The sequence below is a fragment of the Bos javanicus genome, chromosome 20, assembly GCF_032452875.1.
Source record: "Bos javanicus breed banteng chromosome 20, ARS-OSU_banteng_1.0, whole genome shotgun sequence".
Taxonomy (NCBI): domain Eukaryota; kingdom Metazoa; phylum Chordata; class Mammalia; order Artiodactyla; family Bovidae; genus Bos; species Bos javanicus.
In genome coordinates this window covers 40,124,950-40,142,598 of record NC_083887.1, presented here as the reverse complement: position 1 = coordinate 40,142,598, position 17,649 = coordinate 40,124,950, and the positions used below count along the sequence as shown (strand labels likewise).

General features: G+C 41.6%; 1 protein-coding gene across 1 annotated transcript in view; it reads right to left on the bottom strand.

The window, feature by feature from the left end:
* Positions 1–17,649, bottom strand: part of ADAMTS12 (ADAM metallopeptidase with thrombospondin type 1 motif 12) — a 391,363-nt gene that overhangs the window by 7,875 nt on the left and 365,839 nt on the right. The window contains exon 23 of the mRNA XM_061393780.1: positions 11,157–11,316. Within this exon, the coding sequence (XP_061249764.1) occupies positions 11,157–11,316 (160 nt within the window). The remainder of the gene's footprint in view (positions 1–11,156; positions 11,317–17,649) is intronic.

Below are 17,649 nucleotides of genomic sequence, written 5' to 3'. Positions count from 1 at the left end.
CTTTAAGACCCCCTGAGCTGCCTTGACTTGGCCCTGCCCACTGGAGGGCCTAGGGCCCAGCCCTTCACACCAGTGTGCTAGGACTAGCTCCAGGACCCACAGGACCCAGTCCCCACCCACCAGCAGGTTGACACATGAACTCCAGGACCCAGAAGTCCCAGGACCAGGTTTCACCCTGAAGCTTGCCATGTCAGTAACCCCTGGCCTTTGTCCATTTGGCAGGCCAACATCTGCTCTGAGACACCTTGGACCCTTCATCCAGCAGCCCCAGGATATGGCCCTACCTACCAGTGGGTCAATACCAGCTCTAGGACCCCCGAACCTGGCTCTACCTATCTGTAGGCTGACATCAGCTCCAAGTCACCCTGGGTCACACATCAGCAGGCCAACAGCAGCTTTGGGACACCATGGACCTCATAGCCAGTCATGTCAAGAACCAGCTCTGCCTACAGGTAGGGTTGTAGTCAGCCATCTCATGTCCTGGCCCCACCAAGGCAGAGCCTGGCAGAAACCTACAGGAAGCCAGCCACACCTACCAGACCACCCACAGTGGTCAGCCCATCACAACAGAAGGACCCATGCAGCCCAGGTGGGGACACCTTTAGAGCATAAAGCTTTTGTGATGAGAACAGACTATGCTGCTGGAACACACAGGATTTCTCCTACAAAAGGCTGCTTCTCCAGGTCAGAAAACAAAACCTATCAAATACACAGAAATAAAAAGAGCAAATTAGGCAAAACGAGACAATAAAGGAATATATGCCAAATGAAGGAATAAGATAAAATCCCAGAACTAACTGCACTGAAGACAGGCAACCTATCCAAAAACGAGTTCAAGGTAATGATTATAAAGATGCTCAAAGAACTTGAGAGAAGAATCAGTGAATACAGTGAGAGGATTAACAAAGAAAGACTCAAATAGCTGAATAGAATAGCTGAGATAAAAAATATACTAAAAGGAATTAACAGTGGATGAGATGATAGGAACAGATCAGCGAGCTGGAAGACAGCAGTGGAAATACTGAAGTTGAACAGAAAAGCAAAAAAGAAAAAAAATGAGGACAGTTTAGAGACCTCTGTGATACAATATTAAGTGCACTAACATTCACACTATAGGGACCCCAGAAGGAAAATTAGGGAAATGGGCAGAGAACATATTTGATGATGTAATAACTAAAAACTGCCCTAACCTGGAAAAGGAAAGAGACATCCGGGTCCAGGAAGCACATAGTCCAAAACAGGATCAACTCAAAGATGATCACATTGAGACACAATGTAATTAAAATGGCAAAAATTAAAGGGAGAAAATTAAAACCAGCAAGGGAAAAGCAACAAGTACAAGAGCACTCCCATAAGGCTGTCAGCTAACTCTTCAGCAGAAACTCTGCAGGCCAGAAGGGCATGATATATTTAAAGTGATGAAAGAGGAAATTCTTGGTTGTAACCAAGAATATTCTACCTGATGGAGAGATCGAAAGTTTTACAAAAGCTAAAAAAATTTAGCACCACTAAACTTATCTGGTGACTCAGAGAGTACAGAATCCACCTGCAATGCGGGAGACCTGGGTTCAATCCCTGGGTTGAGAAGATCCCCTAGAGAAGGGCATGGAAACGCACTCCAGTATTCTTGCCTGGAGAATCCCATAGACAGAGGAGCCTGATGGACTACAGTCCATGGGGTTACCCAGAGTAGGACACAACTGAGTGACTAAGCACACAAATTAGCTTTACAAGAAATGCTAAAGGGACTTCTACAAGTGAAAAATAAAATGCCATAATTAGAAACATGAAAATTACAAAAGGAAGAATTAAATGGTAAATACAAATATACAATAAAGTCAAATACACCAAAAAACCCATCATGTAGAAAGATTAAAAGGCAAAAACCGCAAGTTCATCTATACCCACAGTAAGTAGTTAAGGAATACACAAAAACACATAAAATATGATGTCAAAAACAATAAACATGAGAGAGAGGAGTAAAAATGCAGGGTTGCTAACACATTATTGACCAGGGGATTTTAGTAGACACTAATGCCTATGGCCAGTGAATTGGTAGGTAAGTGAACACTGAAATGTCTCCAGTCAGTAACACTCAGGTAAAAAACAGATGTATTAATATGTCTCTGGTCAATAATGTGTTAAATGCATCCTATACATAGGAAATCCTAAAAAGATGCCAACAAAAACTACTAGAGCTCATCACTGAATTCAATAAAGTTGCAGGATACAAAGTTAATATACAGAAATCAGATGCATTTCTACACACTAACAATGAACTATCAGAAAGAGAAATAGAAGAAACAATTCTATTTACAATATCAAAAAGAATGAAATACCAAGGAACAAATTAAAGGAGTTAAAAACTGTACTTGGAAAACTATCAGACACTGATGAAAGAAATTGAAGATGACACAAACAACTGAAAAAATATCCTGTGCTGATGAATTGGAAGAATTAATTCTGTTAAAATGACTATACTACCCAAGGAAATCTACAGATTTAATACACTCCCTATCAAATTACCAAATGCATTTTTTACAGAACTAGAAGAGATTAGATAGAGTACCTGATGAACTATGGAATGAGGTTCGTGACATTTTACAGGAGACAGGGGTCAAGACCATCCCCATGGAAAAGAAATGCAAAAAAGCAAAACAGCTGTCTGGGGAGGGCTTACAAATAGCTGTGAAAAGAAGAGAAGCGAAAAGCAAAGGAAAAAAGGAAAGATAGAAGCATCTGAATGCAGAGTTCCAAAGAATAGCAAGAAGAGATAAGAAAGCCTTCTTCAGCAATCAATGCAAAGAAATAGAGGAAAACAACAGAATGGGAAAGACTAGAGATCTCTTCAAGAAAATTAGAGATACCAAGGGAACATTTCATGCAAAGATGGGCTCGATAAAGGACAGAAATGGTATGGACCTAACAGAAGCAGAAGATATTAAGAAGAGGTGGCAAGAATACACAGAAGAACTGTACAAAAAAGATCTTCATGACCCAGATAATCACGATGGTGTGATCACTGACCTAGAGCCAGACATCCTGGAATGTGAAGTCAAGTGGGCCTTAGAAAGCATCACTACGAACAAAGCTAGTGGAGGTGATGGAATTCCAGTGGAGCTATTTCAAATCCTGAATGATGATGCTGTGAAAGTGCTACACTCAATAGGCAGCAAATTTGGAAAAGTCAGCAGTGGCCACAGGACTGGAAGAGGTCAGTTTTCATTCCAATCCCAAAGAAAGGCAATGCCAAAGAATGCTCAAACTACCGCATAATTGCACTCATCTCACACGGTAGTAAAGTAATGCTCAAAAGTCTCCAAGTCAGGCTTCAGCAATATGTGAACCATGAACTTCCTGATGTTCAAGCTGGTTTTAGAAAAGGCAGAGGAACCAGAGACCAAATTGCCAACATCCGCTGGATCATAGAAAAAGCAAGAGAGTTCCAGAAAAACATCTCTTTCTGCTTTATTGACTATGCCAAAGCCTTTGACTGTGTGGATCACAATAAACTGTGGAAAATTCTGAAAGAGATGGGAATACCAGACCACCTGATCTGCCTCTTGAGAAATTTGTATGCAGGTCAGGAAGCAACAGTTAGAACTGGACATGGAACAACAAACTGGTTCCAAATAGGAAAAGGAGTACATCAAGGCTGTAGATTGTCACCCTGTTTATTTAACTTATATGCAGACTACATCATGAGAAACACTGGGCTGGATGAAACACAAGCTGGAATCAAGATTGCCGGGAGAAATATCAACAACCTCAGATATGCAGATGACACCACCCTTCTGGCAGAAAGTGAAGAGGAACTAAAAAGCCTCTTGATGAAAGTGAAAGAGGAGAGTGAAAAAGTTGGCTTGAAGCTCAACATTCAGAAAACGAAGATCATGGCATACGGTCCCACCACTTCATGGGAAATAGATGGGGAAACAGTGGAAACAGTGTCAGACTTTATTTTTCTGGGCTCCAAAATCACTGCAGATGGTGACTGCAGCCATGAAATTAAAAGATGCTTACTTCTTGGAAGGAAAGTTACGACCAACCTAGATAGCATATTCAAAAGCAGAGACATTACTTTGCCAACAAAGGTTCGTCTAGTCAAGGCTATGGTTTTTCCTGTGGTCACATATGGATGTGAGAGTTGGACTGTGAAGAAGGCTGAGCGCCGAAGAATGGATGCTTTTGAACTGTGGTGTTGGAGAAGACTCTTGAGAGTCCCTTGGACTGCAAGGAGATCCAACCAGTCCATTCTGAAGGAGATCAGCCCTGGGATTTCTTTGGAAGGACTGATGCTAAAGCTGAAACTCCAGTACTTTGGGCACCTCATGCGAATAGTTGACTCATTGGAAAAGACTCTGATGCTGGGAGGGATTGGGGGTAGGAGAAGAAGAGGATGACAGAGGATGAGATGGCTGGATGGCATCACTGACTCAAAGGATATGAGTCTGAATGAACTCCGGGTGTTGGTGATGGACAGGGAGGCCTGGCGTGCTGCGAGTCATGGGGTCGCAAAGATTTGGACACGACTGAGTGACTGAACTGAACTGAACTGAGAAGAGATTAATTCTTATTTTATTTTATTTTTTAACTTTACAATATTGTATTGGTTTTGCCATATATCAATATGAATCTGCACATACACACTGAGGAAACCAGAATTGAAAGAGACACGTGTACCCCAATGTTCATCGCAGCACTGTTTATAATAGCCAGGATGTGGAAGCAACCTAGATGTCCATCAGCAGATGAATGGATAAGAAAGCTGTGGTATGTATACACAATGGAGTATTACTCAGCCGTTAAAAAGAATACATTTGAATCAGTTTTAATGAGATTAATTCTTAAATTTGTATGGAAACACAAAAGATTCCCCAATAGCCAAAACAATCTTCAGAAAGAAGAACAAAGCTTGAGGTATTACATGTCTGATTTCCAACTATATGACAAAGCTATAGTAATCAAAACAGTATGGTACTGACACAAAAACAGACACTGTTCGATGGAACGGAATAGAGAGCCCAGAGATGGACCCACCCTCACATGGGCAAATAACCCATAACAAAACAGTGAAGACTATACAATGGGGGACTGACAGCCTCTTCAACAAATGGTGCTGGGAGAATGAAGAGCTACATGCAAAAGAATCAAACTGGACTCTTCTCTCACACCATGCACAAAAATAAATTCAAAGTGTATTAAAGGCTTAAGCGTAAGAAAAAACCCACAAATTTTCTTGAAGAAAACAGCAGTACATGCTTTGATGTCAGTCTTAGTAATTTTTTTGGGGGGGATCTATTTAGGCAAGGGAAACAAAAGCAAAAAATGGGATATATCAAAATAAAAATCTTTTGCATAGTGAAGGAAAATATCAACAAAACATAAAGGCTGCCTACTGAATATCCAAGATCCTGATGCTGGGAAAGACTAAAGGCAAGAGGAGAAGGGGATGACAGAGGATGAGATGGTTGAATGGCATCACCGACTCAATGAACATGAGTTTGAGCAAGCTATGGGAGTTGGTGATGGACAGGGAAGCCTGGTGTACTGAAGTCCATGGGATCGCAAAGAGTCAGACACGACTGAGCAACTGAACTGAATAGGAGAAGATATTTGCAAACAGTGTATTTGATAAGGGGTTACTATCCAAAATATACAAAGATCTCATACAGCAACATCAAAAAGCATACAACCTGATTAAAAAATGGGCAGAGGATCTGAACAGAAATTTTTCCAAAGACATACAGCTGGGCAACAGGCATGTGAAAGGATGCTCAGCATTACTAATCATCAAGGAAATGCAACTCAAAACCACAATGAGATATCACTTCACACCAGTCAGAATGTCTTGCATCAAGAAGATCACAAATGTTGGCCAGAATGTGGAGAAAAGGGAGCCCTTGTGCCCTGTTGGTGGGAATGCAAGTTGGTACAGCTACTATGGAAAACAATATGGAGATTCCTCAAAAAATTAAAAACAGAACTAACATAAAATCCAAACATTCCATTCCTATGTATTTACCCAAAGAAAACAAGAACACTAATTAGAAAACACATATGTACCCTTATGTTCATTGCAGCAACAATAGCCAACATATGGAAATGACATAAATGCCCATCAATAGAAAAATAGATAAGATGTATATATCATTCAGATATGTACAACGAAATAATACTCAACCACGAAAAAGAAATGAGATCCCGCCATTTGCCACAATATGGATGGACCTAGAGGGTATTAACACTAAATGAAATCAGACAGAGATCTTATATGTGGAATCTCCAAAAATAAAAAACAAAAACAGACTAATAGATACAGAGAACAAACAGGTGGTTGCCAGGAGAGTGTAGGGTAAGGGGAGGAAAGGAAATAGGTGGAGGAGATTAAGAGGTACAAACTTCCAGTTACAAAATTAATGAGTCATGGGTATGGAATGTACAGTGTGGGGAATACAGTCAATAACTCATATATTTGTATGGTTACATACCATAACTAGACTTATCATTATGATCAGTTTGAACTGTATAGAAATATCAAATCACTATGTTGTATATCAGGCACTAACGGTGTTGTTTGTTATGCTTCAAAAACGAACTCCTAGAGAAATAGGCCAGATTTGTGGTTACTAGGGTTGGGGTCTTTTCACCAGATCTAAGACAGAGGATGAGATGGTTGGATAGCGTCACCATCTCAATACACATGAGTTTGAGCAAACTCTGAGAGATAGTGAAGGACAAGGAAGCCTGCAGTTCATGGGGTCACAAACAGACGGACACAACTTAGCAAGTGAACAACAACAACAGAGGTGGGTGGTGCGGGGGGGCGGGGATTGGATGAAGGCAATCAAAAGGTAGAAACTTCTGGTTATAAGTACTAAGGATGTAACATATAGCATGACAAATATAGTTAGTGATGCTGTACATTATATATGAAAGTGGTTAAGAAGAATCCTAAGCATTCTCATAACAAAACAATTTCTTCTATTTAATTTTGTATCTATGAGATGATGTCCATTTGCAAACTTTTCATGATTATCACTCCCTGTTGTAATTAAATAATTATATGTAATTAAATAATTATGCTGTACACCTTAAACTTATATAGTGCTATATGTCAATTATATCTCAAATAAAACTGGGACAAAAAATTTTAGAAGGCTACTGACTCAAATGTTTATTTGTATCAACTTTAAGTACTGTCATTCCTTATTTCTTTCATTATTTGTATTTACTTCTGTACCCCTCATTCCCCAAATTAAAAAGCAACAACTCAAGAATGGTGTGCATAAAGGGTTAGCTTTTGATTTTTAATCATTATGAATGTAATGTCTAGCATATGGATGATACTCAGTAAATATTTCTGAAGAATTAAAAAATTTTTTTTCTAAACCCAGATACTTGGATTCTATAGTCTCCACTATGAAAGTGGTAATTCTAATTTAAATTTTAAGTCACTAGCAATTTAGACAGCACGTAAAGGAAGTAAAAGGCAACCCTTACATGAATTCATACCTGATTTTACAAGATGGGCGTGTGCTCAGTCGCTCAGTCATGTCTGACTCTTTGCAACCCCAGGCACTATAGCCCACCAGGTTCCTCTGTCCATGGGATTTCCCAGGCAAGAGTACCAGAGTGGGTTGCCATTTTTGTCTCCCAGGGAACTTCTCGACCCAGGGATTGAACCCGTGTTTCCTGTGTGTCCTGCATTGGCAGGTGGATTCTTTACTACTCACCACCTGGGAAGTCCAAGATGGGCTCGGGGGCACGTTTACTGTGGTGGCTGGCCAGCTGAGAAGAATCTGGGCATTGGATGACTCATTTCAAAGCATTTTAGAGGGCATGGGTGTCAGGGTAGCTTTTCTTAAATCCAAGAATCTCATGCAGCTGCTCTTTCCTGTTGTTTCTATATGAGTAAGCATGGTTCTGCCTTCAAGAGAAGCTTGTAATTACCTTTTGTGGTCCTGATAATTGTTGGTGAGTAGAATTCATTGTTATTTACATCCATTGCCAGCCAACTGGAGAAGGCAATGGCACCCCACTCCAGTACTCTTGCCTGGAAAATCCCATGGACAGAGGAGCCTGGTGGGCTGCAGTCCATGGGGTCGCTAAGAGTCGGACACAACTGAGCGACTTCACTTTCACTTTTCACTTGCATGCACTGGAGAAGGAAATGGCAACCCACTCCAGTGTTCTTGCCTGGAGAATCCCAGGGATGGGGGAGCCTGGTGGGCTGCTGTCTATGGGGTCGCACAGTCGGACATGACTGAAGCGACTTAGCAGCAGCAGCAGCAGCCAGCCAACTGTTAGTCATCATCTCTTCAGTGTGAGATTTCAATGTAAAATTTACCAGATACACATTTAACCCAATTTTGATTGTTGAAAATTGTCTTAAACTCTCGTGTTGCTGGGCAGTGCAATGTATGTATAATGTAAAATAACCAATAGGGACTTTCCTGGCTGTCCAGTGGTTAAGACTCCATGCTTCCACTGCAGGGAGCATGGGTTCAATCCCTGGTCAGATTCTGCATGCTGCATGGTGCAGCCACAAACAACAACAACAAACCCTAGGCATGGTCAACCAAGACTATGTTGCTGCCTCAATTATATAAAAACCAACATAACTTAGAAGAATTCTGTGCCCTCAGCATTTTAAAAACGTGGTACCACAGAATGTGATGAAATGAAAGGAAAAGAGTTCCAAATTGACCCTTTGGTCTAGAACAGGATGCTTCTTATGAAAAGAGGCTCATCACTGCTAATTATTAGAGAAACGTGAAACAAAACTATGATGAGATACCTATAGATTATCATACTAAGTGAAGTCAGAACGAGAAAGACAAATAACACATGCTGTCACTTATACTGTATGTGGATTCTAAAATATGACCCTGATGAACCTGTCTATGAAACAGAAACAGGCTCAAAGGCATAGAGAACAGGCTTGTGGTTACCAAGTACGGGGGTGGGAGAGGGATAGATTGGGCTCCTGGGATTAGCAGGTGCAAACTATTATATACATAGAATGGATAGACAACACGGTCCTACTGTATAGCTCAGGTAACTATATTCAATATCCTGTGATAAACCAGAATGGGAAAGAACATGAACAAGAATACATACAATGGAATCACTTCATTGTACAGTAGAAATTAATAGAACTTTGTAAATCAACCATAGTTGAATAAAATTAAAAAATAGAACAGGGTGCTTCTCAAGCTTTAAGGCACATCCAAATCACCTGGGATTCTTGTTGAAATGCAGATTCTGATTCCGTAGGTCTGGGGTGAGGCCAGAGATCCCGCATTTCTGACAAGCTCCCAGGTAATGTCAATGCAGCTAGTCCAGGGGCCACACTTTGAGTAGCTGAGAGTCTGGAAGGCTAAAACTTAATAAAACCTCTGAAAACAAGCCCCCAGTAGCTCTGTTTGGAGTTTTGAGTAAGGCCAATGACAGCCACTGTCAAATGCACGCTGGTCAGAGAGAAGCTGCATGTGATCATTAGATCTGAAGCATTTTCTCAGTGCACTTTGTTCAGGATTTCCAACCCATACCTCTCTCCTGACTTCTGCACCTGTGTAGAAACCAATCACAGGCCACTCCTACCTAAGGATTCATAGACTGCTCTGAAAACATATCCCACACAGAACACAATACGTTTCCTGGTTCCCAAATCCACCCTGGGCCTCCTCTTTCAGGGAATGGTAGCCTCATCTACTCAGCTACCCAAGTCAGACATCTGGGCTTTGTTCTCCCTCCTCTTTTCCAGCACAAAGTCCTGTCAGGTCTCTCTTTTAAGCAGCCCTTGAATCCACTTCTGCCTGTCTGCGCTTCTGCTGCCTTAGTTCACGCCACACACATCTCCTGATTAAGGTACAGTTGTGTCCCTGACCTGGTCCCCTTCTCCACCTTCCACAGTGCAGCATGCATGACTCTCTTACCTTGACTCCCCTGTTTGGAATACTTCAAGGGCTCCCATCTGCCCTAGGCATAAATCAGCTCATCAGCATGCTTCACGAGGCTCTTTATCCTCTAGCTCCAGCTTACCTCGCTAGTCCTACTGCTTCCTAACTCCCCTTGAACTGTGTACTGTATTTAGACTTACATGCCATGATATCATCTTCTTCCTGCTTACTGCATACCCTGAAAGCTGCTCTTGGAAACTGCAGCCTGACCTTTCTACTCATCCTTCACTTCCCTCCACCTCCACCCCCAGTTTATGTTTGATGACCTTCCCAAGTACTCTCTTAACATCATAACCTCACTGGTTGGTGATCTTCCTCATTTGATATTATGTTTGGCACACAGCAAGTGTCCAACAAATATTTGTTAAATAAATACACGATCTGTAGATAAACAATCTTTAGGGAAACTCTTCCCATTATATTTACTCTGACCACAGTCTCTGCTGAATGCCAGCCCTCAGTGCTTGGAAGGAGGCAAGGAGCAGATCTATAAACCACAGGTTTCACTACTTCTCACACTGAAAAATATTTGAAAAAAGGCTACTACCAGTAGAGAGCCTTAAATACCTTCAAGTCTACCTTTCCTGGGAGCTTTTGGTCAATGGTATGAGAGTGTGAGTGTGTGAACTCTCAGCCCATTGGCCTCGAGAGCAGACAGCTCTGAGACTTAACTTCCCCCTGGAGCGTGCCCGTGGGACCAGGTTGAAGTCAGGACTGTGTCTGAAATGGCAGGCTGGCTGTGCTTTCTCCCTTTTCTGTCTTATTTCCCTCTCCCTCAGCATCTTCCATGGGAGCACTTCCTTAATGAATCCCTGGCACACAAGTGTGCACCTTGGAGTCTGTTTCTGCAGAACCTAAGACAGCAGTGCTGGATAATAGAAAGGGCCATTTAGCGCTTGACTGGGTTCCTGAGAAAGGCTAGATAGAACATTTCTCAGAAACCTTTGAAAAAACAGAGCGATTCTCATTTGTGTGGGAAGTCAGTGTGAATGTGCTCTGAGATAGGAAAAAGGATGAGATAGTCCCTCAAGGAACTAGTGTCAAACTTCACCAAATCAGACAAATGGCTCCCAGAGGAGCTGGCTCAGTAACAGGGACTAAAATGGCCCACAGACCAAGTCATGCAGGAGTTTACTTATGAAAAGCTCTACGAAAAGCTCTATGCCCCGCTGAGCAAAGCCATTCACCTACCAGCATTCTTCCGGCAGGCCTGCGGGTTGCACTTCTGGAATTCTGGGGGTCTGCGTTTGTGATCACACAGGCATTGGTCCTGGCCTTCAGTTTTATTGTTCTCTGAGGCCACACAATGGACAGTCCTCTTCTGAAAGCCACCTCCACAGGACACAGTGCACTGGAAGAGAGGGGCACATGGAGAGAGTCAGAATTCTCCCCCAAGATCGCTGGGGGAACTCCGGGAGAGGTGCTCTAACCCCACAGTGGTCAAGTAGGTTGTGCTGCGAAGTCCCCTTCAGTCACGTCCAACTCTTTGTGACCCCATGGACTGTAGCCCGCTAGGCTCCTCTGTCCATGGGATTCTCCAGGCAAGAATACTGGAGTGGGTTGCCATGCCCTCCTCCAGGGGAACCCAGGGATTGAACTCACATCTCTTAAGTTTCCTGCACCGGGAGGCGGATACTTTACCACTAGTGCCACCTGGAAGGACGGTCAAGTAGGGGAAGCCTCAATTATCACAGGTCTTTTTGAAGGAGTCATCGAATAAAAGCAGGAATAATTTGGAGATGTGAATTTCGGAAGAGTTTAGGTTATAGACTGGCAATTGAATTTGGCTTAATTTACTATTGGGTTCTCTGAAGAATGTGGACAGAGGGTGAACTGCAAGCAACATAGAAAAAATTTATCTGGGCCCTCGTGCCTCAGCAAACCAGTTTCTCTAAACTGGTTTTGATCTGGGCCTGGGAATCAGGTGTAATGAGAAGGTACAGAGCTACAAGGAAGGCTGAGAGAGGATAAAAAGGGAACAGGGAGAAGAAAAGCAAGGTGGAGTGGAGGGAGGATTTGGAATGGGCTTAGATACATATGTGGCCTCAAGCCACCTAACAGACAAGATTCATGTAATGTCCTGATGTATATGGCTGCCTGGAAGCAGAAAGAGACTCTCTGGGCTGTGAAAACCATCAGGGGATGTAATAAAATGTGTCTGAATATATTATATATACATATATATAGATACTCTTTTTAAAAAATTATTTTTATTGTGGTAAAATATATACTGAAGAATTGATGATTTCAAATTACAGTGCTACAGACAACTTTTGAGAGTCCCTTAGACTGCAAGGAGATCAAAGCAGGCAATCCTAAAGGAAATCAATCCTGAGGGTTCATTGGAAGGACTAATGCTGAAGCTGAAGCTCTAACATTTTGGCCACCAGATGCAAAGAGTCAACTCACTGGAAAAGACCCTGATGCTGGGAAAGATTGAAGGCAGGAGGAGAAGGGGACAACAGAGGATAAGACAGTTGGATAGCATCACCAACTCAGTGAACATGAATTTGAGAAAACTCTGGGAGATAATGAAGGACAGGGAAGCCTGGCATGCTGCAGTCTATGGAGTCACAAAGAACTGGACATGAGTTAGTGACTGAACAATAACAACAAAAATAAGTAAAACATAAAATTTATTTTAACCATTTTCCACTATACAATTTCACTTAAATACATTCACATTGTTCTATGATCATTACCACCAAACATCTCTAGGACTTTTCCATTTTCCCAAATAGAAACTCTCTACCCCTCAACCCACCCCTGCCCCACCCCTGGCAACTATCATTCTAAATTTTTTCTCAATGAATTTGACTACTTGAGGTACCTCATATGAATGGAACCATACAGTATTTGTCATTTTGTGACTTGCTTATTTCAATTAACATCTTCAAGTTTCCTCCATGTTATAGCAAGTGTCAAAATTTTCTAAGATGCGACAACATTCCACTGAATGTAGAGAACACATTTTCTTTATCCGTTGATGGACACTTGGGTAGTTTCCACCTTTCAGCTATTGTAAACCACATATACTCTTATGATTCACATTCTATTTCATATTTTACTACTTTTAGCCTCATCTCTCTTATATAATTAAAATCTCCCTAAGGGAAGAAACCAGTTCTCCATTCTTTATCCTGCATGGCAGGTAGGTAAGTGCTAAACATAGCCTGACCATTCAGTAAATACTCATTGATTGACTGACAGAAAAAGACTGCTGCATGCCAAATTCTGGAAAAATCTCCAGGCCCTAAATATTCCATCTGCCATTTGAATTACTGTTGGTCAACAAGACTGTAGTTGTTGTTCAGTTGCTAGGTCATGTCCGACTCTTTGCGACCCCGTGGACTGCAGCATACCAGGCCTCCCTGTCCCTCACCATCTCCCGAAGTTTTCCCATGTTTCATGTCCCAAGTTTCATGTCCATTGCATTGGTGATGCCATCCAGCCATCTCATCCTCTGATACCCTCTTCTCCTGTCCTCAATATTTTCCCAGCACCAGGGACTTTTGCAATGAGTCAACTGTTTGCATCTGGCTTAGACAGTCAATAAGATTGCTAGATTTTAAAATACTATCCACACTGGGGCACCACTGAAACTCAGAATACTGCTACCAGACCCTGTTTCTCACAAAACTTCAAATGGGATAAGAGGAGAAACATCAAATTTTTCTTAACACCCACAGCTTTATTTTAATCTGTTCTTCATAAAGCCTAGAGCAAGGTGATAAGCCTGCAACTTCATGTTGTTTTATAAAGTCAGAGATTCCTCTGATTAAACCTAAAGCTAACTTTATTCAGTGAATAAAATAGATATGAATCAAATTCTCTGTGGGTAAAAAGGTAAGAAAATAACTATGTAACTGATCCTGAGTAGACAAAGTATGCAACACAGGACAGAGGGAAGAACAAGGGAAATTAATAAAGGGTGTTGGATATCCTAGACCAGAATTCAGGAAACTTGGGTTTTCTCAGTCTTAAACATTGTCCTGGATCTCACTCAACCACTCTCTTTCTTCCACTGTAAAATAAGATTGTTAGATAAAGAACATATGACTTCCTTTCCTGCTTTTTACTTCTAAGGATGTGATGGAACTAGGCTGGGCTGGTGGTCCTGGGTGCTGAAGTCACACAGGCCCTTGGGCAGGACAAATGTAGATCAATGGAATACAACAGAAAGCCCAGAAATAAACCCATGTACCTATGGTCAATTAATCTTCAACAAAGGAGGCAATAATACACAATGGAGAAAAGACAGTCTCGCCAATAACTGGTGCTGGGAAAATTGGACAATTTACTGGTTTTCCAATGTTAAAGAATGAAATTAGAATATTCTCTAAAACCATATATAAAAAATAAACTCAAAATAGATTAAAGACCTCAGTGTAAGACTGAATACTCTCAAAACAGAGGCATAACACTCTTTGACATAAATCACAGCAATATCTTTTTTGATCTACCTCCTAGAGTAATGAAAATTAAAACAAAAATAAACAAATAGAACCTAATTAAATTTAAAAACTTTTGCAGAGCAAAGGAAACTGTAAACAAAATGAAAAGACAACCTACTGAATGGGAGAAAGTATCTGTAAATGAAAGGGCTGATGAGGGATTAATATTCAATCGACAAAAAGCTCAGGCAGCTCAATTTAAAAAAAAAAAAAAAAAAAGCCCACAACCCAATCAAAAAAATGGGCAGAATAGCTAAATAGACATTTTTCTAAAGAAGACATTCAGTTCAGTTCAGTCGCTCAGTCGTGTCCGACTCTTTGCGACCCCATGAATCGCAGCATGCCAGGCCTCCTTGTCCATCACCAACTCCCGGAGTTCACTCAGACTCACGTCCATTGAGTCAGTGATGCCATCCAGCCATCTCATCCTCTGTCATCCCCTTCTCCTCCTGCCCCCAATCCCTCCCAGCATCAGGGTCTTTTCCAATGAATCAACTCTTCACATGAGGTGGCCAAAGTACTGGAGTTTCAGCTTTAGCATCATTCCTTCCAAAGAAATCCCAGGGCTGATCTCCTTCAGAATGGACTGGTTGGATCTCCTTGCAGTCCAAGGGACTCTCAAGAGTCTTCTCCAACACCACAGTTCAAAAGCATCAATTCTTCGGTGCTCAGCTTTCTTCACAGTCCAACTCTCACATCCATACATGACCACAGGAAAAACCATAGTCTTGACTAGATGAACCTTTGTTGGCAAAGTGTCTCTGCTTTTCAATATGCTATCTAGGTTGGTCATAACTTTCCTTCCAAGGAGTAAGCGTTTTTTAATTTCATGGCTGCACTTACCATCTGCAGTGATTTGGGAGCCCAAAAAAATAAAGTCTGACACTGTTTCCACTGTTTTCCCCATCTATTTCCCATGAAGTGATGGGACCAGATGCCATGATCTTCATTTTCTGAATGTTGAGCTTTAAGCCAACTTTTTCACTCTCCACTTTCACTTTCATCAAGAGGCTCTTTAGTTCCTCTTCACTTTCTGCCATAAGGGTGGTGTCATCTGCATATCTGAGGTTATTGATATTTCTCCCAGCAATCTTGATTCCAGCTTGTGCTTCTTCCAGCCCAGCATTTCTCATGATGTACTCTGCATATAAGTTAATAAGCAGGGTGACAATATACTGTCTTGACGTACTCCTTTTCCTATTTGGAACCAGTCTGTTGTTCCATGTCCAGTTCTAATTGTTGCTTCCTGACCTGCATATAGGTTTCTCAAGAGGCAGATCAGGTGGTCTGGTATTCCCATCTCTTTCAGAATTTTCCACAGTTTCTTGTGATCCACACAGTCAAAGGCTTTGGCATAGTCAATAAAGCAGAAATAGGTGTTTTTCTGGAACTCTCTTGCTTTTTCCATGATCCAGCAGATGTTGGCAATTTGATCTCTGGTTCCTCTGCCTTTTCTAAAACCAGCTTGAACATCTGGAAGTTCATGGTTCACATATTGCTGAAGCCTGGCTTGGAGAATTTTGAGCATTACTTTACTAGCATGTGAGATGAGTGCAATTATGCAGTAATTTGAGTACTCTTTGGCATTGCCTTTCTTTGAGATTGGAATGAAAACTGACCTTTTCCAGTCCTATGGCCATTGCTGAGTTTTCCAAATTTGCTGGCATATTGAGTGTAGCACTTTCACAGCATCATCTTTCAGGATTTGAAATAGCTCCACTGGAATTCCATCACCTCCACTAGCTTTGTTCGTAGTGATGCTTTCTAAGGCCCACTTGACTTCACATTCCAGGATGTCTGGCTCTAGGTGAGTGATCACACCATCATGATTATCTGGGTCGTGAAGATCTTTTTTGTACAGTTCTTCTGTGTATTCTTGCCACCTCTTCTTAATATCTTCTGCTTCTGTTAGGTCCATACCATTTCTGTCCTTTATCGAGCCCATCTTTACATGAAATGTTCCCTTGGTATCTCTAATTTTCTTGAAGAGAGCTTTAGTCTTTCGCATTCTGTTGTTTTCCTCTATTTCTTTGCACTGATCACTGAGGAAGGCTTTCTTATCTCTTCTTGCTATTCTTTGTAACTCTGCATTCAGATGCTTCTATCTTTCCTTTTCTCCTTTGCTTTTTGCTTCTCTTCTTTTCACAGCTATTTGTAAGGCCTCCTCAGACAGCCATTTTGCTTTTTTGCGTTTCTTTTCCATGGGGATGGTCTTGATCCCTGTCTCCTGTACAATGTCACGAACCTCCATCCATAGTTCATTAGGCACTCTATCTATCAGATCTAGTCCCTTAAATCTATTTTTCACTTCTACTCAAAAAGCACATGAAAAGATAGTCAACACTGAGACTTCCTTGGTGGCCCAGTCCTTAAGACTCTGAACTCTCAATGTAACGGGACACATGTTCAACCCCTATTTGGGGAACTAAGACCTCACATGCCACACAGACAAAAAAAAAGGTACTCAACATTGCTAATTATCATTGTTTTAATGGCTAAGTCATGTCCTACTCTTTTGCAACCCCATGGACTGTAGCCCACCAGGCTCCTCTGTCTGTGGGATTTCTCAGGTAAGAATACTGGAGTGGTTTGCCATTTCCTTCTCCAGAGCATCTTCCTGGTCCAGGGATTGAACCTGCATCTCCTGTATTGGCAGGCAGATTCTTTACCACTGAGCCACCAGGGAAGCCCTCACTAATTATTAGAGAAATGCAAATCCAAACCACAATAAGGTATCACCTCACATTGGTCAGAATGACCATAATAGAAAATTCTACAAACAGTAAATGCTGGAGAGGGTGTGGGTAAAAGGGAACCTTCCTATACCATTGGTGGGAATGCAAATTGCTACAACCACTATGGTGAACAATATACAGGCTCCTTAAAAACTAAAGTTGCCATATGATCCAGCAATACCACTCCTGGGTATGTGTCTGGAGTAAAGAATAATTTAAAAAGACACATGCACCCCAATGTTCACTGCAGTAGTCGTTACAACAGCCAAGACATTGAAGCAACCTAAATGTCCATCAACAGATAAATGGATGAAGAAGGTGTGGTACATATTCAAGAACATTGCATGCATATTCAGTCACTCAGTTGTGTCTGACTCTTTGTGGCCCAATGGACTCTAGCCTGCCAGGCTCCTCTGTCCATGGGATTTCCCAGGCAAGAATACTGGAGTGGGTATCCATTTCCTTCTCCAGGGGATCTTCCTGACCCAGGGATCA